This window comes from Lactuca serriola, chromosome 8, assembly GCF_051521515.1.
Source record: "Lactuca serriola cultivar US96UC23 chromosome 8, Lser_US96UC23_V15, whole genome shotgun sequence".
NCBI classification, from domain to species: domain Eukaryota; kingdom Viridiplantae; phylum Streptophyta; class Magnoliopsida; order Asterales; family Asteraceae; genus Lactuca; species Lactuca serriola.
This window is the reverse complement of record NC_136415.1, coordinates 113,743,129-113,762,544: the sequence shown is the minus strand read 5'-3', so window position 1 is coordinate 113,762,544 and position 19,416 is coordinate 113,743,129. Positions and strand designations below refer to the sequence as shown.

Genomic DNA, 19,416 nt, shown 5'->3' with positions numbered 1-19,416 from the left:
GTACGCCCCGCGTACCGCGAAGCATGACGCACCTCGCACTCAAGTGACTTCGGATACGTAAGCAATGACGATTATGGACCAGTACGCCCCGCGTAACGCCGTACGCCCCGCGTACTCCGAGGCTCCAGCCTCCTATAAATAGGATGCGAGGGCAGCCGACTCAATTGCTCTTTTTCTCTCTCCTCTCTCCCGTTTTGCATCGATTTGCGTGCCAGAAGTACCCCGAAGCCCCGGTATCATTCCCGAGTCCCGAAGCAAGATCCGAAGCCCCGAGAATCCCGAAGAGCGTGATTCCTGAGCCGAAGCTCTGCCCGCGAGAAGTTCGATTTTTGTGAAGATCTTCCAGATCTGCGGAGAGATACTACTTCTACAAGCCGTAGTGCTGTCTGATCATCTTCTGATCAAGTGAGTGTATACTACCTTTCATAAACACGATAATAATACAAGTATGGTTTGAGTGTATTAAGTATATTGTTGTTTATATGCGTGAGTGTGTAGTTACTTTCTTCTAACGCATAATTATGAAGTATTTTATACGAAATACGTGTTATGTGTATAATTTTGTTGTTATATGTGTGAATGTATATTCATTCTCTTCTATCTCATAGATCTGATTTATTTTCTATGAAATACGTGTTATGTCGGTGTGCCTCATCTGTTATGTGGAATATGTATTGAATGAAAATGATATACAGGTTTTAAACTATGTATAAAAATATATATTTTTATCTACTAATATGTTGGGTAGAACATGGGTAGATAGTTGGTGTGTAATAAACAGATGAGAGGCCTCGATGTTATTGTTGTTGTTGATCTAGTTATTCAGCGGAGTATGGATAACGACCACAGACTCTTTCTAGACAGTCCTGTGGAACGCTAGCAGGTTCATAACCTGTAGGTGTTGTGAACGATGTGTTCACCGGTGTACTCTATCCCCCTCATGGTTGCCTTTAGGATATCTATTGTTGAGGAAACCCCTTAGCAGTAATGTCCGTCCCAATGAAAATCCTAGATTAGGTCCCTTGAGATAGATGTTGTTTTTAGGGATGTAAAGTGAGGATAACGGGAATGGGTAATCGGGATAGTGATTGGTTGGTGAAATTAAATATAATTTATTTATTGTGGGTTGAAAACCCTATATGCTCACCAGACTCCCAAGCCTGACCCACTCAGTTTTATTTGTATTACAGGAAGTGGCGCAAGGGCGTAAGATGGATGAATCATCGAGTTGTTTTGTTTACAAGTCTGTATATGTATATATTTGTTGAATGACTTGTAATGTTATCGTTTATGCTTTATGGTCTGTATCGGAACATGACATCCTGAGTTTTGATTATATAATGAAAATGCATCTCTTGATGAAGTGCTTTGATAAATATTATTTTATCATGTTTTGTTTTGGGAACAAATTCCGCAACTCTTTTAAATCATAAGGATTTACTCTAAAATTATTTAAAAAGCATAAATGAAATCGGTCTTTTCTAGCCGAGATTTTAGGGATGTCACAGTTGCATGCCTTTGATACACAAAGGTATTGAACTAAAGTGAAGACTTTTATATCCAACACAAATATATATAATATACATAACTAAGAATTCAACGACAGTCGGCAAGATAACAATATACCCCAAGTCCACAATCAAACAAGAACAGGAAGTAAGGTGAGCTATCAGTCCTAAGTCCTTCAAGTCTTACTTATATAAATATATTAGTGTAGATATGGTTTGGGAACAAAAGAAGTTTAAAAGAGTTTGGAAATAGTTTTATAACAATTTAGCATGAAAAATGAGTTTGATAAACATTTAAAGCAGTTTTGTTTGCAAAGCAGTTAAAAGTATAGAAAATCCTTTTTGGTTGCAAGTTATAAATCACATGTGATTGATACTATAACTTTTTGGATTCAACTTGTATTCCCCCCTCCCCATAAAAGCATTTAAAAACATTTAAAAGGTCAATTAAAGGGTATGAACTCACCTGCACTGAGTGGATTTGATGGAAGTGTCGGGTAGGATGCTAGGTGTCAAGTGAGGACTTGAACACACACACGGATCCTATGTAACATGTAGTGATACATAAATGTATCTAGTTAGTTATTTAATCACTAATTTAGTAAGTAAAGACACTCTAATGCATGAAAACCCTTTGTTTCAAGTGCTAGGAGTGTTAGGGGTTGTATCTAAGGAGAGTATGGCCTCACCTTGGAGTTTACTCCTCAAATGGTAGCCCTTAAGGGAGTTTACGGTTTCTGGACCATTTCCCCCATGAGTTTACGGCCGTAAAATCATGGGAATGGTGTATTTGTGTGCTTCAAGGTCTCATGCTTCACAAAAAGTGTCCTAGGGTTGAATCAAAGGCTTAGGAAGTGGTTAAGGCTCAAATTGGCACACTTTTTGGGGTTTACGGTCCTTGGACCACCTTTGAGAATTTATGGTCGTAAACCCATGAGTTTACGACCGTAAAATCATGGTTACTCCAACCATTTCGTGTTTTGGTGTTTCTAGTTCATGCATGCAAGGTTCTAGCCTCTTGTCCAAGCATTAGAAGGTGTTAGGGGCATCAAAACACCCTTTAGGGGTGTTTACGGTTTTGGGAGATCCCCAAACCGTAAACTCATGTTCTTGGGGGTTTTTGGTGTTTAGTCCATGGATTATCAAGTATACTAAGCAAACAATTAGCTAGGAGGAGTATACTTACTTATATGAAGCTTGTAAGAGTGTTTAGGACCCAAGAACACTAGTGTGTTCTTGGTGTTTTGAAGATCACTTGAAGATCTATGTAAAAATTGAAAATCCATGGATGAAATGATGTATAAACACTAGATTAAGTGTTGTAGGAAAGAATCTAGGAAGGAAAACTTACATTTTTGGCGGATTTGGAAGAATGAACTTATGATACTTGAGAGAAAAACCTGGTGTTCTTGAGTGGGAAGTGGAAAAAATGAGGACAAGAAGTGTAAACTCATGTTATATGCTTGAGTCTTGGGAAAATGGTGTTTACGGCCCAAACTCCTATTGTTTGGCCGTAAACACCTAGCTAAGGTGTTGGATTGTTTTGCTTGTTACACCTCACTAATAACGACACTTCCTTTTATTTAATCGTTTGACGAAAAATAAAATAAAACACCAAACAAACTTAAATCCGGCCAAAAATGTACTAAAATGTTTTTGACTAATATTTGAAGCGTTTGACTGTTGAAATTATACAAATGAAAATTTCGGGTTGTCACACACAACATGAAATAGCATTGTGCTTATGTTAATTTAACAATTTTGGCATCCTACTTCCATTTCTTTTAAATAGACAAAACAATGAAATTAATTGCTATAATAAGTTCAAAATTATCGCCTGGTCTTACAAAGGATGTTAAGAGGACACACAAACACACTTACACATACAAATACACACGCATACATACAAATACATCAAGATCTGTTATAAAATAATGTGTATATGAGTGAGACAAATCTAGATGGAAACTCTCATTCTATTCACCATTTTCTCCAAAATTCTATGTTAAATATTACAAAAAAAAAACTCCATATCAGACCAATATGATTTAATACCCAACTGAATGTGATTTTGGATCATTAGTGATTGTGAAAAAGAAAGATGGTCAACTTATGGAAGCCTGCAACCCCTGAAATCTTTTCGATACATGATAAGCATTCTTTTTTTCTTTTACTTCCAAACTGAAAGAAAGATAATCACTTTAATTAATCCTGTGATAATTATAACACAAACCGAAAGAAATAGCAATGTTATACGTGCCACATACCAGTAAAATCTAGATTAAAACTATCCACATACTTTTCTTTTGCTTCCAACCTAATAGGCCAGTAAAGGGCAAATATGTCACTTCAACAACAAAATGGAGGGTAAATTGGGCAATTTAGACAAATAAAATACAACCAACGGACCTAATAGGCCAAATTGGTATGACAAAATGAAGGGCAGAGGTTGCTAAAAATTAATTTCCAATATTAAAAAATGCGAACTCATGCAATCACAATTCACTTACATAAGGTATAAATAGTGAAAATAATTGAAATTACAACAAAACAGAAAAACATTAACTTGATAGAAATAGAATTTTAGCAGATGAAAGCTATGAAACTAACCACAAAACATAATTAGTCATACTTCCACGAATTAGTCATACAATAATAAGAAGACAAAACATAATATAGTTAGCAGTAAATGGAATGATCAAGAACTTTTACCTCTTCCTGTTAAAATTTAAGATAACTAGAATTGAAGATTGTAGGAGAATGAGAACAAAGAATGACAACAAGAGAAGTGGGTGCACCCCCAACCGACCTTAACTTAAAATCAATTGAATATATCAACAGTTAGACATATGATTTTATAAACGCCAGATGATTAGTGAAAAAATCAAGATTCAAGAAAGGTGAAGTAATTATCGATTTACTTGATTGGAGTTTGGAGAAGATCAACAATCAATAACACATAGATAATAAAGGAACATGCAGCGAAGTCAGCATTGGAAAGATATTTAAGAGACATATTTTCTTGCAACTAAATCTCGTGACGGTACCAAATCAGAAAAATAAAACCCTAATTGGAACAACAGGAAAAAAACAAAGAATTCGCAATTGTGACTAATGGAAAAATAAAGAAGAAGCACCCGAGAGTTGAGATACCAAAATTTCGTTTTCTTGTTGTGTGGTTCATCACAACTTAAGGTTAGGGGTTAGGGGTGTGTGACATTGGTGTTGATGGGGACGACGGGATAGGGCTAGGGTTTCTCGGCTCGACAGAAGGGGTGGTGGCAAAAAAGGTGGACTTCTAAGAGGTGGTGAAGGGCGGTGGCAAAAAAGGTGGGACTTACAAGGGGTTGATCACCTAGTTGAGAGGGAAGAACAGGGTGACCGGTGAGATACTTATGGGTTGTAGCGACGACGTCATGAGGGTCGTGGTAACGAAGGCCCGCTGAAGATTCAAGAGAGCAAGTAGAGAGACAAAAGAGATTTGGGAGAAATGATGGTATGTAGATGATATTAGGGTTTTCCATACATATGGACGTTTAGAGATAGGGAGATGGTAGTTTTCATTATGTTTAATAGATTTGTACACAATGTTATAATAGATGTACATTTTAATTTTTAAGAAATTGACAATATGTTTAATAATATAGTAAAGATAAAGATAAAAGATGAAAACAAATATGACCTTGCCAAATTGCAGGTACGAATTAGATGGCGAGAAATACAATAAAAACAGATTCAGGATGTTTAAAAAGCAAAATGTTAAATTTTGTTCGTATGCAATTTTAAATTTGTTTTCATTATCTTTTCTTGTAACAAAACAAAGTTCAGAAAACTTTAAATGTGTTTTCATTACATTTTCTTAGAACAAAGAGTTCATAAATTTATGTGTATGCGATTTATTTTGTTTTCGTTTTAGTTCCTTAGGGAAAAAAAAAAGTCCAGTAAATTTTAAATATTTTACAAGAAAGTATTTGTATTTGAAGGTGATAAATATTTTACAAGAAAGTATTTGTATTTGAAGGTGAGGGGAAATACAAAAAGAGCAATGATTCTGGATAATAAAAAGTGAATTTAAAATGGCTTCGCCCGGGTTCGAACCGGAGACCTTCAGTGTGTTAGACTGACGTGATAACCAACTACACCACGAAACCAATTGATCTTTATATATTTAAAATGGTTTATCAACAATCAATAAATATCCAGGTTTAAATATCTGCGGTCTGGTGCGAATCATTCAACCCGAATCCTGAAAATTTCCCTCTCGATTCCAAACCCTAATTTATTCATCTCAGCTACAGCCACGAATTCACTCTAAACTCGTCTTCTTTTCGCTAATCGACGGTGTATTTGGAGTAATGGCCGGTGCTGCTTTAGATATGTCGCTTGACGATCTCATCAAGAACAATAAGAAATCCGGCGGCGGCGATGGCGGTGGTCGTGGTCGTGGTCGGGGTCGAGGAGCTGGACCTGGACCTGCACGTCGCTTCAATAATCGCGGAGCTAACCGAGCGACTCCTTACGGCGGACCTAAGGTTGATTAGTTTTAGATCGGGTAGATTTGATGCTTGTCGTGTTTATTAGGTTGGTATGTAGATGTAGGTGATGATTAAAGTATGTTTGTAAAGGGTTTCCGTGTCTGATTTAGGCACCAGATGCGGCTTGGAGGCATGATATGTTCGGTGTTCCGGATCAGGTCATGGGGAACGTTGGACCTGGCGGCCGTCCATCTGCGATTGAAACTGGGACGAAGCTTTACATATCAAACCTTGATTACGGTGTCTCGAATGACGATATTAAGGTGATTGCTACTTTCTTTTTTACTTCTGATAGCTAACTTTGGCTAGATCTGGGTACCGTACTCCCATGTTTGGATTAACCAAAAAAAATCAGACTTGAATATTTCAAAAAATCAAACTGATTTGTTTGTTTCTTGTCTATTGATGATCTAATAAACGCGAAATTGAAATCTTTGTACTTCTAAGTTTGGTACTTGGTAGAAGGCAAAGTTAGTATAAATTACAATACATCATAAAGATTCTTTGAAGATGTATAAATCTGTTTCCAGATTCTTTTACTCATGTGCAAGAGAAAAAATTAAATGGTGCATAGCCAATCTAAGTTATAGTAGAGATTAATGGTTGCGTGTAGTACTGTAGTTAGGCAAACCCTAAAAGTAACAAGAAAAGTGTGAAGTGTAGTTGATGTATCTGAAGACTGTTTTGGTCGAATTGTGGATGAAACTGTATTTTGTGCACACTATGCTTTCTATTTTGTTTACTGGAAAATCATAGAAGTTCTTGGGTAAAAATCTTACATGGTTGAAACCACTTCAATATGTGCAGGAGCTTTTTGCAGAAGTTGGTGACCTGAAAAAGTATTCTATACATTATGATAGAAGTGGGAGATCAAAGGTAATTTTCAAGGTTTTAGTACCTTTTGTAAAGTTTCATGTTTGTGATTCTGTTGTAACTAAATTTTCTCTCAGGGGACGGCTGAGATTGTGTATTCAAGAAGGCAAGATGCATTAGCAGCTGTCAAAAGGTATAACAATGTCCAGCTTGATGGGAAGCCAATGAAGATAGAGATTGTGGGATTAAACATTGTAGCTCCTGTTGCTGGTCTACCATTGCCAAACAACTCTTTTGGAAACATGAATGGTTTTCCAAGAAGGTATGGTTTTTTCTTGTAATTTGAATCTTTGGTTGCAATAAGCTGCGAAACTTGAATATCGAATGACATTAAATTGTTTGGTGATAGCTTGTAGGTTACATAAATGTCATCTAGTAAATAGTAAAATAGGTTCTTGGTAGGTTTGACTTCATGGTATCTCGTTTGGGTTAAATGCATTGATAATCACCTTTTTTTGTTCATTTGCATAAGTATTATTCTTAACAAGAATTTCACTGCATGTATTTGGGATGTCCAATGTTTTAAAGGGTAAATATTGTTAGACTTATTGAGGCATAGCTTTAGCTAAATTCTTATGTTTTATTTAGTTATAATTTGGATATTGGTAGCTAGTTTATTCCTCAAAGATACAAATAAACAATGTTGTTGTATTGTATTGTAAGGTAATAACTAATTAGTGTTTAACTTCCTCATAACATGTATTAACTGTCAAAAGTTTAGACAAATTACAAAAATGGTATATAGGTCTTCAAATCTTGTCCTTTTTAGGTAAAGCTGAATGTGTAATCTCACCCAATTTAATAGGAAATGAAGTGCATTTGTAGTATGCATGTTGAGAATGTTTACATAATAAGAGAGCATTTAGATGAATATTGGATGTCTTACTAGTTTTGTTGTGGTGCATGTTATGAACAGCGGACAAGGAAGAGTTGGTGGATTTGGTGGAAGATCAGGTGGTGGTGGTGGTGGTGGAGGATTTGGAAGGGGCCGTGGTGGACGTGGAAGAGGAGGAGGAGGAGGGCGTGGTGGTGGTGGTGGTGGAGGTGGAGAGAAGATATCTGCAGATGATCTTGATGCTGATTTGGAGAAGTACCATCAGGAATCAATGCAAACCAACTGAGATCATCAATCATCAGTTGACAGTTGTGCACCAAAACCTTGTTTGTATTTTGTTTTTTGTCAACTGAACACATACCCAACTCTCTAGGCTAAAACTGGTGGTAGGGTGGGAGGATTGTAGAAACTTAGTTTCTTTTTATGGAGCTTTATCGTTATTACTATAGATGTTAGACCATTGTATTGTATTGATTATTATGATACTCAGTTTGTGGTATGTCTATCATCTTCTTTTTATCTGTGCATCCTTCAAGACATGGAAAAGCATCAAAGTCTACATCAATTGCCAGAAATAACTACTTTTTGGAAGATGTATGAGGAATTCAAGGTAGTTTTCTCTGTGTTTCATTCAATAATATGGTTGTAACTTTAGTTAACATGTTGCCAATGTGGACAAACAGGTTGTAGCTGCTCAGTTTTTTACTTGGTGGACATGGTTGGGTTGAGACTTTTGTGTATCTATCAACTACAACAATTTAAAGAGATTCACAAGCCAATGTAACTTGAAAAAAGGGTATACAAAATATAGTTTCAAGTACAATCAACCGTAATACAACAAACATAATTCCACAACAGCTACATGTGGGGCTCCCTCAACTTATGCGTTGGGAAAATGAGCCTCTCAATCGAATACAATATGGCGTGTATGCATGCCAACACAAAATTCCAACAAGAGGATGGCCAGTACCATGGATATAACAGCCGGAAAAACAAACTTATAACATGTCGAGGATATTGCCCAACCTTATTAACATTAAAAAAAAAAAAAAAAAAAAAAAACCCATTTATTATTCAATCATATATTTTTATCATCGGATGATAAAATTATATATAAAAAAAAAAGAATTACTCACCGGAAAAAGAAAATCAAGAGCATCCCAGGCTGCATGACGAACGGCTCGTGTTGGATACATGGGCCCACCAGGAGACGTGAAGCTGTACAAGCATGTTTTAAGTCTGGTACTTGTCGTCATTCGAAGCTCCAAACCTTGAAGAACTTTAATGCGTGAAAGGTAATGTAACAACACTGGCTCCACTTTTAATTTTTGAAGCTTCACAAATATGGATAATGTTACATAAAAATTAAAAATATCTGAATTAGACCGGATTTTTTTTATTATTGCATTGTAGCTCTCACCTGATTAGTTAGTTCGATAACAAAAACATCCGCGGGCCCTCCTATCAAGAAAGCATTTGGGAACTCCGGGAAGTGGTGAAATAAGGATTCAAGCTTTTCATCTGTAACAAGCGTTTTTTTTTTAGATTATAACTAGTATCTAAAGTGGTAAAAGGGAGAGATTTACTAGCGGTTTTAAGGTATATACCTACCTAGATTATAAAGGAATATAAATCTTGAAAGAAGAAGAAACAGATCTCTTTGAGCCTGACAGAGGAAAGAATTAAAAAAAGGGGTTTTAATTTTTCAATGTTTTTAACTTGTTTTATTGTGTAACATTTATTATATACATTGTGGAGTCATTTTGATATCGCTACTTAACCTGCAAAGGGATTTTCTTCAACTTCTCGGGCACCAATGCAACATCCTCAAGAAGATACTAATAATCAATTTAAAAATGGAAAAAGTCTCAAATTAGTATATGCACAAACAATAAATAAAACAAGAAGTAACAACGTGTCTTACCCTAAAAAGACTTTGGAAATGGGTGGTGTTTGTCTGGATGTCAATCCTACCAATAAACATAATACATGTATCAACAAAACCTACTTCATTAAATCAAACAAAATCTCTGATATTGCAAACCCCATACCAGAAAACATTCATAGCACCTTGGACAAGAGCTGAAGAGTAGCGAAGGAGGAGATCTGGACTATCAACTTCAACCTCAAACAACTGCAAAATAGATTTTTTGAGGATTTAAATGAATATTAACATAAATTGAATAAACAAGTAAGGTGTTCCTTTACATACCCATTTATGGAACAATAATGCAAATATATGAGAGGCAAAAGGCTGGCTCCATAGTTGAACGATCAAATCAATGATTGGTTTCCCTCGCTCAAGTTCATTCGCAAAATGGTCAGCAAGAACATCGTAAAAACATAAAGAACCCTTAATCTGTAACGCATCCTCAAGGATTATATCTGTTTCAAATTTCAATCCCGTTCAAAAATGATCAACAGTGTGAATTTCTGAGATCCAAAGTAAATAAGCATATAATTAATGGTGTCGGTTACTGATTACCTCTAGCTCGATCGTCAACTTGTAAAGCTACGTCTGCAAATAGCTGTTGTAATAAATCGCGTCTTTGAGTTGGTGAAGCAAGTGCCTGAGGAACACACAGGAGAAACAAGACCTCAAAATCACCATACCAATTCAACTTATAACACAGTTGAAGAAAACCAATAACGAAAAGACGTAAACAAAAAGGCAAAGGCAAAGGCAAAGGCAAACCCTCTGAAGCTTTTTGTCGATCTCTTGGGTGAGAGCAGAGAAATAAGCAGAGCTTCTTTGAGTATAGGCTAATGGTCCCATTCTTCTAATAACAGAGCATTTAATTTGGAATCAAACAGAAGAAAGTGTTAAAAGCGTAACCCTAACTCTGATTTTGATGATGTGTTGAAGATGTTCTCCGAGGAACAGTTAGCAATGGGTGGAGTACCGACAAAACCTTGGAAATGATTCAATGGCGTAGCAACGGTGGTGGGATGCGGCGTGGCAGCAAAGAAACGCCACACGCGTAGGAAGGGAACACCGGTGCAAATAATCAAAATTGATGATGACACCAGGTGACGTATCTTTCAAGAGATCAGGACTTTTGTTAAAACGGATACTCAAAGGAATCCATAATTAGTAATGATGCGATGCTACGACACTAGAACAATCTGCAAGTTTCACCCATAAATGTCCATTCACATTGAAAACACGAAATTCACATTAAACACTTAAAAGTTAAAAGTAGATAATTCAGATTTAGTAACATAAAGTGCACGTTAATCAGCTGATTTTCATATCGAAAGCAATTTAGAATTGAGAAAATTACAAAAATACCTATCAAGTATCATTCATCACAAAATAACTGTTACGTATTATTTTTATATTTTCTCCGAATCATCCTTTTAACTACAAGCATCATTTCGAGATCCCTTACCATCGTGCTGATACTTGCATATCAGTTGGTTACATTTGAAAGTCAACTTTTGTTTTATTTGAAATATTGCAAGTCATTTGATTATTTAGGGTTTTTTCCCGAAGACGAAACAACTCGTTTACCTCTATCCTGTCCAACCGAACCTTGAAACGGTTCTTCCGTTGCAAGTCTATTATACTTTAGGTAATATACCTGAATCGACATTAGAAATATCTTACTTTAGTATAAGATAGCTAATTTGTTTTTATGTGCTAAATGATTTATATTATAGCATGTCTTAGGTTTCCTACATAAATTGCTATTACTTGACTAGATATAAGGTCTATTGCTGACCTTGATTTGGAAACTTTATGTGTTTAGGATTCTAAACATATAATTAATGTATTAGAACTAGCATGTAACTTTTTATAGCGATAAGAAGTATTATGCGTCAAACATAAATAAAACATTCCCTATCATAATAAACTTTTATCTCGTTACACTGAACACCTGCTTTGGTGTGCAGATCGTCATGGTGAGAACACATAGCGGATTGGGGATGGTAACGGAAATCAGCAGCATGAGCCTCGTATAGTGGAGTGTGCACTGGTCATTTCCTCTGCACCTGGACCTATTTTTATGGCAGGAGTTCAGACAATGATACAAGCCATGCAAGACCAAAAAAATAGAGAAGACTAGACGAATCCAAGGGGAAATAGGGATGAACCTACTGCACCAGTTGTACAACCTGAACTGGATGAGGAACAGTCAAAAGAAGGAAACTATAGCAGAACTGTTAGTCAAGTAGAACCACAAGTAGTAAGGAGAACAACCTAGATGGAGGAAATGCAAGGAATAAATGTAAGTATAAAGACTTTATGGAATCTAAACCACCAAGTCTTTTTGGAAGTCCAACACCAGTGGTAGTCATAGAATGGATCTCCGAAATAGAGATGGTATTCGAGAGTTGTGACTGCAGTGAGAGGCATAAAACAATCTTCGCTGCGAGACAATTGAAGATTAGTGTACTGAGTTTGTGGAAATTGTTGGTTGGTTCCATGCCCAAGGGAGAAACAAGAAAGATGTCATGGGAGAACTTCTTTGAGAAACTGAAGAGGCAGTATTGTTTTAAGCAAGACCTTGTGGAGATCAACAATGAATTCCAAAATATGAAGAAGGGAAAGATGAGTGTCAGTGAGTTTGTTGCAAGTTTTACTGAGAAAATGAAGCTACTTCCTTTCTTGGTTCATACTGAACTCTCCAAGATAAACAAGTTTGCTAGTGGAATATCAATGGATTTCAGACCAATGGTAAAGCTAGCAACTACTCTGAAGGCAACTGTCTCGCCAGCTAAGAATGTTGAAACCCGGATAAGAGAAAAGGGTATGAAGAGAGTTGAGTAAGGAGAAAATAAGAAATTTGAAGGATCTTCAAGATCCAACATGAAGAGTAGATTTTCGAAGACTGACACCAACGACAAGAAGTTTGGGGGTAACAAGGAAGCAAAATGGTGTGAGAAGTGCAAAAAAGAAGCACTTTGGGAGATGTAGCGAAGAAGTGACATGTTGATTAGAAGATCCAACTGAAGGGTACTCCGACGAAGTCCTCCATCGAAAAAGGGTACTCTGGTGAAGTTGGCATCCGTGAAGTTATGGTTTTAAGTGCAGATGTGGTGGTAGTGGTGGTATTTTAAGTTTTAGGTAGGGTGGGTATTGATCGTCATGAAATGGGTGATGGTGTTAGGAGGATGATGTCCAACAGAGAGAGAAAGAATGAAAGAGAGGGTAGGGGTGATGACTTAGATGGGATGGGGTGGATTTTTTTGTATTTTTAATTAAAGGAATAATTAAGAAAACTAATTTATGAGCATATTGTCATTTCAGGTTGTGTATGTACGAAACCTACAAAAAATAACAACAATGAACCAAAACCATATAAAATATCTAAAATTAGACCATTGGAACAAATGCAAAAACTTTAAAATAAAACCACATATTTTCTACAATCATGAAAACCGTTTTTACGATTTTGTCTATATGTTATTGTAAAAATAAGCAAATTACGCATTATTATATATATATTAATTTCAATTGCAAAAAGAACAGTGCTTTTGATTTGTGTCACATGATTTTAGAATATTACAACATTTGGTCCTTCTATGTGTAATATTCATTTTGGCCACAACACTTTTATATGCTAGCAAGTTTGGCCCTTGTGTGAAAAAAAATTACAAAAGTTGTCCCTATAATTTACAGAAAATGTCCTTATACAAAAAAAATCACAGAAACGGTCCATATATTTAATACTTTTGTATTTTGGCAGGTTTGGTCTATGTGTAGAAAATAAATTATAAAAATTATCCCCATAATTTACAGAAAATGTCCTTGTGCATATTTTTTTTTACAAAAACGGTTCATATGTTCAAAAAATTACAAAAATAGTTCATATCAAATCCCCTGCAAAACATGGGTATCATTTACTCTAGTTTAAGCTAAAATCTAATTAAGGGGTCGTTTGATAGTTTGATAGTTGTTGACTGTGTTAATGTTGATTGAGTTAAACTTCTCACTGAAACTATGTTGTTTGATTATCTTTGTAACTCATTGTGTTGAATAATAAAATCACTATTTTATCCTTATGTTATATATTGTTGTGTTGGATATAATATATTTGTTTGAAAAACTATACGAATAAAGTTGCTAAATAGTTATAAAAAATATAAAATGTCATACAAAATCCAAATTAAACATAGTCATTTCAAACCCAAATAAAAACATACCAAATTCAAAAAGAATGTCACACATTCTTGCTTGAGGTTTTTAACATAAAATTAACCATATAAATTGGCTTGATTATAAAAAATGACAATGAACTCATTCCCTTTTGTATTAAAAATTCGGCGCAAAGCCACTACCAATCATATGAAGACCTTAATCGATTGATCTAGAGCGAACGCAGCAAGTGCGGAAATTATAGCATAATTTGTGAAGACACAATTTTGTATATAAACGTAGGTAGTTAGGTTTATATCAAAAATCGGTTATGGAGGTGGAGGGCGTAATTTTGAAAGACCTTCGATCTAATGTATTTAATTTTGAAGTATTACCAATGGAAGAGGGTCAGAGGCGGCGTAGGGTGGACGTGGGAGGAGGCGGCTTGAAAGCCCTTGGCAGAGGTGGGAGGAAGCGTCTGGAATAGATAAAAGGTAGGAAGCAATGTCGATCTGCCGGCAAAGGGAAAAAGGGTCATCTTGACCGAGACGTTTTTTTCCCCTTGGATTGAGTTGGAGGATTTCAGATGCTTGTGGACCGAACTAGAGGCTATATTGATGGCATCAAATAGCCCCTAAGCCAATTGGATTTTATTAACTTCCACCTTTAATTAATGTGAGCCCAATCTAACCCATTTCTCGTTACTATGGGTTTTCTCAAAGTTTATGTTTCATTTACGAAATAAAATTATACTGGATCAAGTTTAGTCGTGAGATTTTCAATTTATAACACAACTTATTAATTATAATATGCAAATCACTTAAATACAAAACCATTACGGATTATAACAAAAATAAAATAAAAAAGTTTTGTTTGGCTAAGCTTCTATAAACATCTTTTATTAATGAAAATATATTGGAGAGAAAAAGGGCAAACATCATCTTCTATCTACCCTACCAAATCAAATCAAATTAGTGTACAACTAACAGAGGAAACATAAATCACAATCTCCCAACTAAGTAGAACAAACATGAAGTATTACAAGTATTGAGAGTTTGGAGATTCTTATGACACATTTGACACAAATTTTAACAAATTAATACCTCACCATCCCATGAGTGCTCTTCTAACCTTGTCAACAATTTGGTTCTTCACCCCCGTTTTGTATTTGCTTTTCTCCTCTAAAAGGAACCTATACACTTCCCATACACCATTCTCTCTTGTTGAATGCCTCCTTCCAATCTCAGCCTACAAAACATACAAAACCATCACTCATTATGCAACAAAACCATGTATATTTACATTTTTACCCCCCACCCCATGAAATAACATATATTACTTACCGAGAACACACATATCCCAAGAACCTTGAGCGCAAGAGTTGCATCATAAAACACCTGTGGCCTACCCCTACCAGATAATTCCACCGGATTAGCAACCACAAGTTCCATATCGGGCCCACGATTGGTTATAATCACCCGCAACGGGTGTAGCATTTGCAATTTCAAACGCGAAATGATTTCATCTTGCATCTCAACATTCAAAATCTTTATTCCATCTCTTTGTCTGATAAAAAGATCCAAATCACGTTGCCCCTTGTTAACAGGCGAAAATCTCCCATAAGCTATCTGTCAAAAACTCAAAAACAACACAACAACATTTATCATTTATCAAACACAAAAGAAACACATTAAACAAAATGTAACATGTATGATGTATATAAATTGTAACCTGTATATCAAAATCTTTTAACACTCGCATGATGTCATAGAGAAAACCTTTGTGATCAACACAGTTGATTTGAAGGAGGGAATGAGCTGGACTTAAGGAGTTATCGATTATGACATTGGCTCGTTTTAACTTCTTTACATCTGTACTCAGAGCTTGTGAACGTTCTTCTGTTTCTGATAATTCTGACCGGAATAATTCTCGGGCAGCTTCTTCTGAAAGAGAAGAGATGGATGGGATGCTGTCATTTTTATAACCTGCTGACCGGATATCAACATTTGTACATGATTCGCCTAACACATCATGCAATCTATCACATGCATCATCTCTCCTCTTTTTCGTGTGTAACAGCTCCCTGAAGTAATATAGCAGCAAAAAAAAGGTATACATTCAAGAAATTTAAACAAATCTTTAACTACTCTGCTTGCACAATAGAAGTGTAAAATGGTCATTTTACTCACATCCAGATAGAGTCCAAAGTCCAAACAAGAAACAATATTTATGTATATAACACTCATCATTTATCCATTTTTTTTTATGTATACAGCACTTAGGGGAAAGAAAGAGGCAGGAAGAATTCAAAAAAGCCTCAATTTTTATAATACCCAGATTGAAATAACTGTAGACAAAGTGCAAAGGAGTATTAAGAAACAAACCCTCACAAGTTATCGGTAATAAAGAATAGATCCATGACACGTCCATCTGGTGTTGTTGTCACTTTAACTCTTTGGATCATAAGCTCAAGCTCAAAAAGCACTCGAGTCACATCTAAATGAAAAACAAATAACAACACATCAGACTGTGAAATGAATATAATACAAAAGTAAACTACACAATGAGAAAAAAAAAATACCATTTAATAATCCCTTTCGATCAGTGCTGCAGAATGTTAATAGGTAGACTGGAGAAGGTGATGGTTTTGGGGGTGTTTCATTTAAGTAAGCTGATACAGAAAATGTTGGGCATATAGAAAGGAGACGCTCTTTTAGGGTTGACCATCTTACAGTTGGTGAAGTTGGATGAGGAAACACCCATAATACTATGTAGCACCATATTCCATCGGTTGTAAAATCTAATCAAAATACACAAATTTCATAATCAAACAGGAAAAGAATAGATTCTCCAACTCAAAAGAACCTCTAGGGTTATGAAATAACATAATGTGGCATCGCATGGTATTAACTAAAGAAAAAACACAAGAACATGAAAAACGATAGATTCAGCAATACCCGAATCCTATAGAACATACACAAATTGATTGAATGAGAAATACACATTGGATTTTGGGGGATGATATATATATATGAGAAATCGTATAAGATATGTTAAGGAAAAGTACTAACCTCCTTTAACGATATATAGCCCGAAATCAAGAATAATCCAACAGATATCGCAACCGAGGCCAGTTTTATCGGGGCAATTGACCGTAATTACAAATGGGTCCCCTTGTTTCTTCCCTTTCTGAATCACCACCGCATCATCACTCGGCATACCCATGTCGGGGACGGCACCGGCAGCCTGAAACGACCAGCATCCGGAATCCCCTCGGCCGTTGGCCGGAGTTACGTCGCGTTGAGTGAAATACTTCGCCAGCTTGAATGAAATTCAAAACCCAACTCGCTCAGAAAAGGGTTTTTGTTCTGGAGCTCGCAGAGGAATCTGGTAAAATATACAAAGCTAATGCTATGTAATATGTATGTTTGTAAGAATCTACACGTGCCCCAGCAAACTGATATATTATTTGATGATGTTTTGGACCCACATGGAGAGAAACTAGATCTACCGTTGATGGAAGAACAAAGTACCAATCACTCATTGCCACTTTCAATATTAAAATTGATTGGAATTGTAAACAATATCCTTTCAATAATTACAAACCACTCAAAAAAGACAACAAACCTTAGAACAAACTTGAAAGATAATGAATATTCAGAGCCTCCTGAGATTTGTCACATATGGTGAAATTAATTGTATGTAAAATACAAACAGTAATTAAAAGCTTATAGATTTAGATGATGAATGAAACTCAGACGATCATAAATTCAAACACAAACAGTAAATCAAAGATTATAGATTTAGACGATGAAACTCAGACGATTGTATAAAATAGGAGGATTTTCATAACATAAATTCAAACCCCGAGATGGGGTTTGACAACGATATTGAAACAGGATACAACGAAAGGGGAAATTAGATACGATCTACAGTGAATACACACTAACACACAACCAAAACCCTAGACCTAACCACCAAACCCATATAGGGTACGGCCCTGTCGTTTCAAAGCATAGACGACATCCATTGCAGTAACAGTCTTGCGGCGAGCGTGTTCAGTGTAGGTTACGGCATCTCTGATGACATTCTCAAGAAAGATCTTGAGAACACCACGAGTCTCTTCATAGATCAAGCCACTGATACGCTTGACACCTCCTCGACGAGCCAATCTTCGGATGGCGGGCTTGGTGATTCCCTGGATGTTATCACGAAGAACCTTCCTGTGTCTCTTTGCTCCTCCCTTTCCGAGTCCCTTGCCTCCCTTTCCACGTCCTGACATTGTTGGAACAAGCTCAAGGAGAGATGCTGAATTTGAGTTGTGATTGAGTGAGGAATGAGATGACTTTGTTGATGAATGATGGGGGAGTTTATAGATGTGGGTTTTGAAGAAGGGCGGGATTTGAAAGTTTTGAGTTAGTGGTGATGGAGCGAGCGTTGGCGGATGAAATGTTGTGAGATAATTGGAGCCGTTTGATTGTGAATCAAATGGACGGTGATGCATATTGCGGATCCCGATCCGTGTGATGTGCTTTCTGCCTAAGTGTCCATTGACCATTGGCGCATGTTAATTTTCGAAATTTAAATTAGTTATCTTTATTTAATAGTGAGTTAAGTTAACCTCGTGGAAAGAAAAATAGTAGTATATTTTTACGGTTGTTATTTTACAAACTACATTATCCAAAATAACTTTTAACATATGTGAGATAGATGTGTAGAAGAATGAAAAATAATTAACAGTAAACAAAATAATACTGATTAGTGGTTACAAAGTTAAATTCATCAGGTTATTTAATTTGTTTACTCCTATGTTTTGAATCTCAGACAATCAATCTAAAAAAAATTCATTTTTATCAAGTGGACTGGTAAAAAATTGTTTATTTAAACTTGCATTATTCGTATTTTTTTCATCTTTATAGATGGACTAGTAAAAAATTGTTTATTTAAACTTGCATTATTCATATTTTTTCCTAATGTGTGTAAAGTCTTTATGTGTTGGTGTCTTGTTGCTTTTTTAACATTCTTTTTTTCTTCTACAAGTTTATAAGAGTTTTTAATTTTTAGTCTAATTATAAAATTCTTTTTTTAATATATTTATGTGATAAACATATAAATTTTCTAAAAAAACATAAATTCCCGCGCGCACGACAGCATGCTCAATGCGCACTGTCACACCAAAATGCGACATGTGGCACCATGCAGAAAGCGTCATGTCACTCTCTTCCGGCTAGATGTGCGGTCCTCACCTTATCTATGCGCGGCGCGCACTCCAATTTAACCTGTATAAACCTTCGAAAATCATATATTTCCTCACACCATTTTCCCATATTCTATTTGGAACGCTTTCCACCATTAGTCATTTTTACTCCCGAGTTTCGAACCCTGCGGTGACACTTTCAGGTGTCGATGTATTGTAGTTTTGTACAGAAGTATATTATAATATTCCTCTTAGATGACCAAGAATGGTGGGTACATATCAAACAATTGTAACGGTATGTCAGGTCACCTCCAAGAGTTTGTGACAACATTTGATCATTCTACATAGTCTTGTAAATTACGTTGGTGGAGTTAGCTTATTACGCA

General features: G+C 35.9%; 4 protein-coding genes and 1 non-coding gene across 5 annotated transcripts; 1 reads left to right on the top strand and 4 right to left on the bottom strand.

The window, feature by feature from the left end:
• Positions 1-5,585: 5,585 nt before the first annotated feature.
• Positions 5,586-5,659, bottom strand: TRNAV-AAC (transfer RNA valine (anticodon AAC)). The gene has a single exon. It is a non-coding gene; the product is annotated as a tRNA-Val (tRNA).
• A 74-nt stretch (positions 5,660-5,733) lies between these two features.
• LOC145071156 (THO complex subunit 4A-like) lies at positions 5,734-8,250 on the top strand. Its single transcript, XM_079018071.1, has 5 exons — positions 5,734-6,040; positions 6,154-6,306; positions 6,851-6,919; positions 6,994-7,178; positions 7,833-8,250. The coding sequence occupies exons 1-5, from the start codon at positions 5,864-5,866 to the stop codon at positions 8,035-8,037; spliced, it is 789 nt and encodes a 262-aa protein (XP_078874197.1). The 5' UTR covers positions 5,734-5,863; the 3' UTR covers positions 8,038-8,250.
• A 282-nt stretch (positions 8,251-8,532) lies between these two features.
• Positions 8,533-10,877, bottom strand: LOC145071155 (uncharacterized). The gene is made up of 10 exons (XM_079018069.1): positions 10,447-10,877; positions 10,237-10,321; positions 9,964-10,136; positions 9,803-9,885; positions 9,676-9,721; positions 9,533-9,589; positions 9,363-9,417; positions 9,172-9,272; positions 8,888-9,085; positions 8,533-8,777 (listed from the first exon to the last, which is right to left on the bottom strand). The coding sequence occupies exons 1-10, from the start codon at positions 10,525-10,527 to the stop codon at positions 8,610-8,612; spliced, it is 1,047 nt and encodes a 348-aa protein (XP_078874195.1). The 5' UTR covers positions 10,528-10,877; the 3' UTR covers positions 8,533-8,609.
• A 3,953-nt stretch (positions 10,878-14,830) lies between these two features.
• Positions 14,831-17,274, bottom strand: LOC145066005 (ACT domain-containing protein ACR9-like). The gene is made up of 6 exons (XM_079013145.1): positions 16,905-17,274; positions 16,415-16,633; positions 16,224-16,329; positions 15,565-15,916; positions 15,177-15,461; positions 14,831-15,081 (listed from the first exon to the last, which is right to left on the bottom strand). Exons 1-6 carry the CDS (start codon positions 17,056-17,058, stop codon positions 14,938-14,940), a joined length of 1,260 nt encoding a protein of 419 aa, XP_078869271.1. The 5' UTR covers positions 17,059-17,274; the 3' UTR covers positions 14,831-14,937.
• Positions 17,275-17,658: 384 nt separating this feature from the next.
• On the bottom strand, positions 17,659-18,193 carry LOC145066006 (histone H4). Its single transcript, XM_079013147.1, has one exon. It carries the CDS (start codon positions 18,113-18,115, stop codon positions 17,804-17,806), a length of 312 nt encoding a protein of 103 aa, XP_078869273.1. The 5' UTR covers positions 18,116-18,193; the 3' UTR covers positions 17,659-17,803.
• Positions 18,194-19,416: the final 1,223 nt, after the last annotated feature.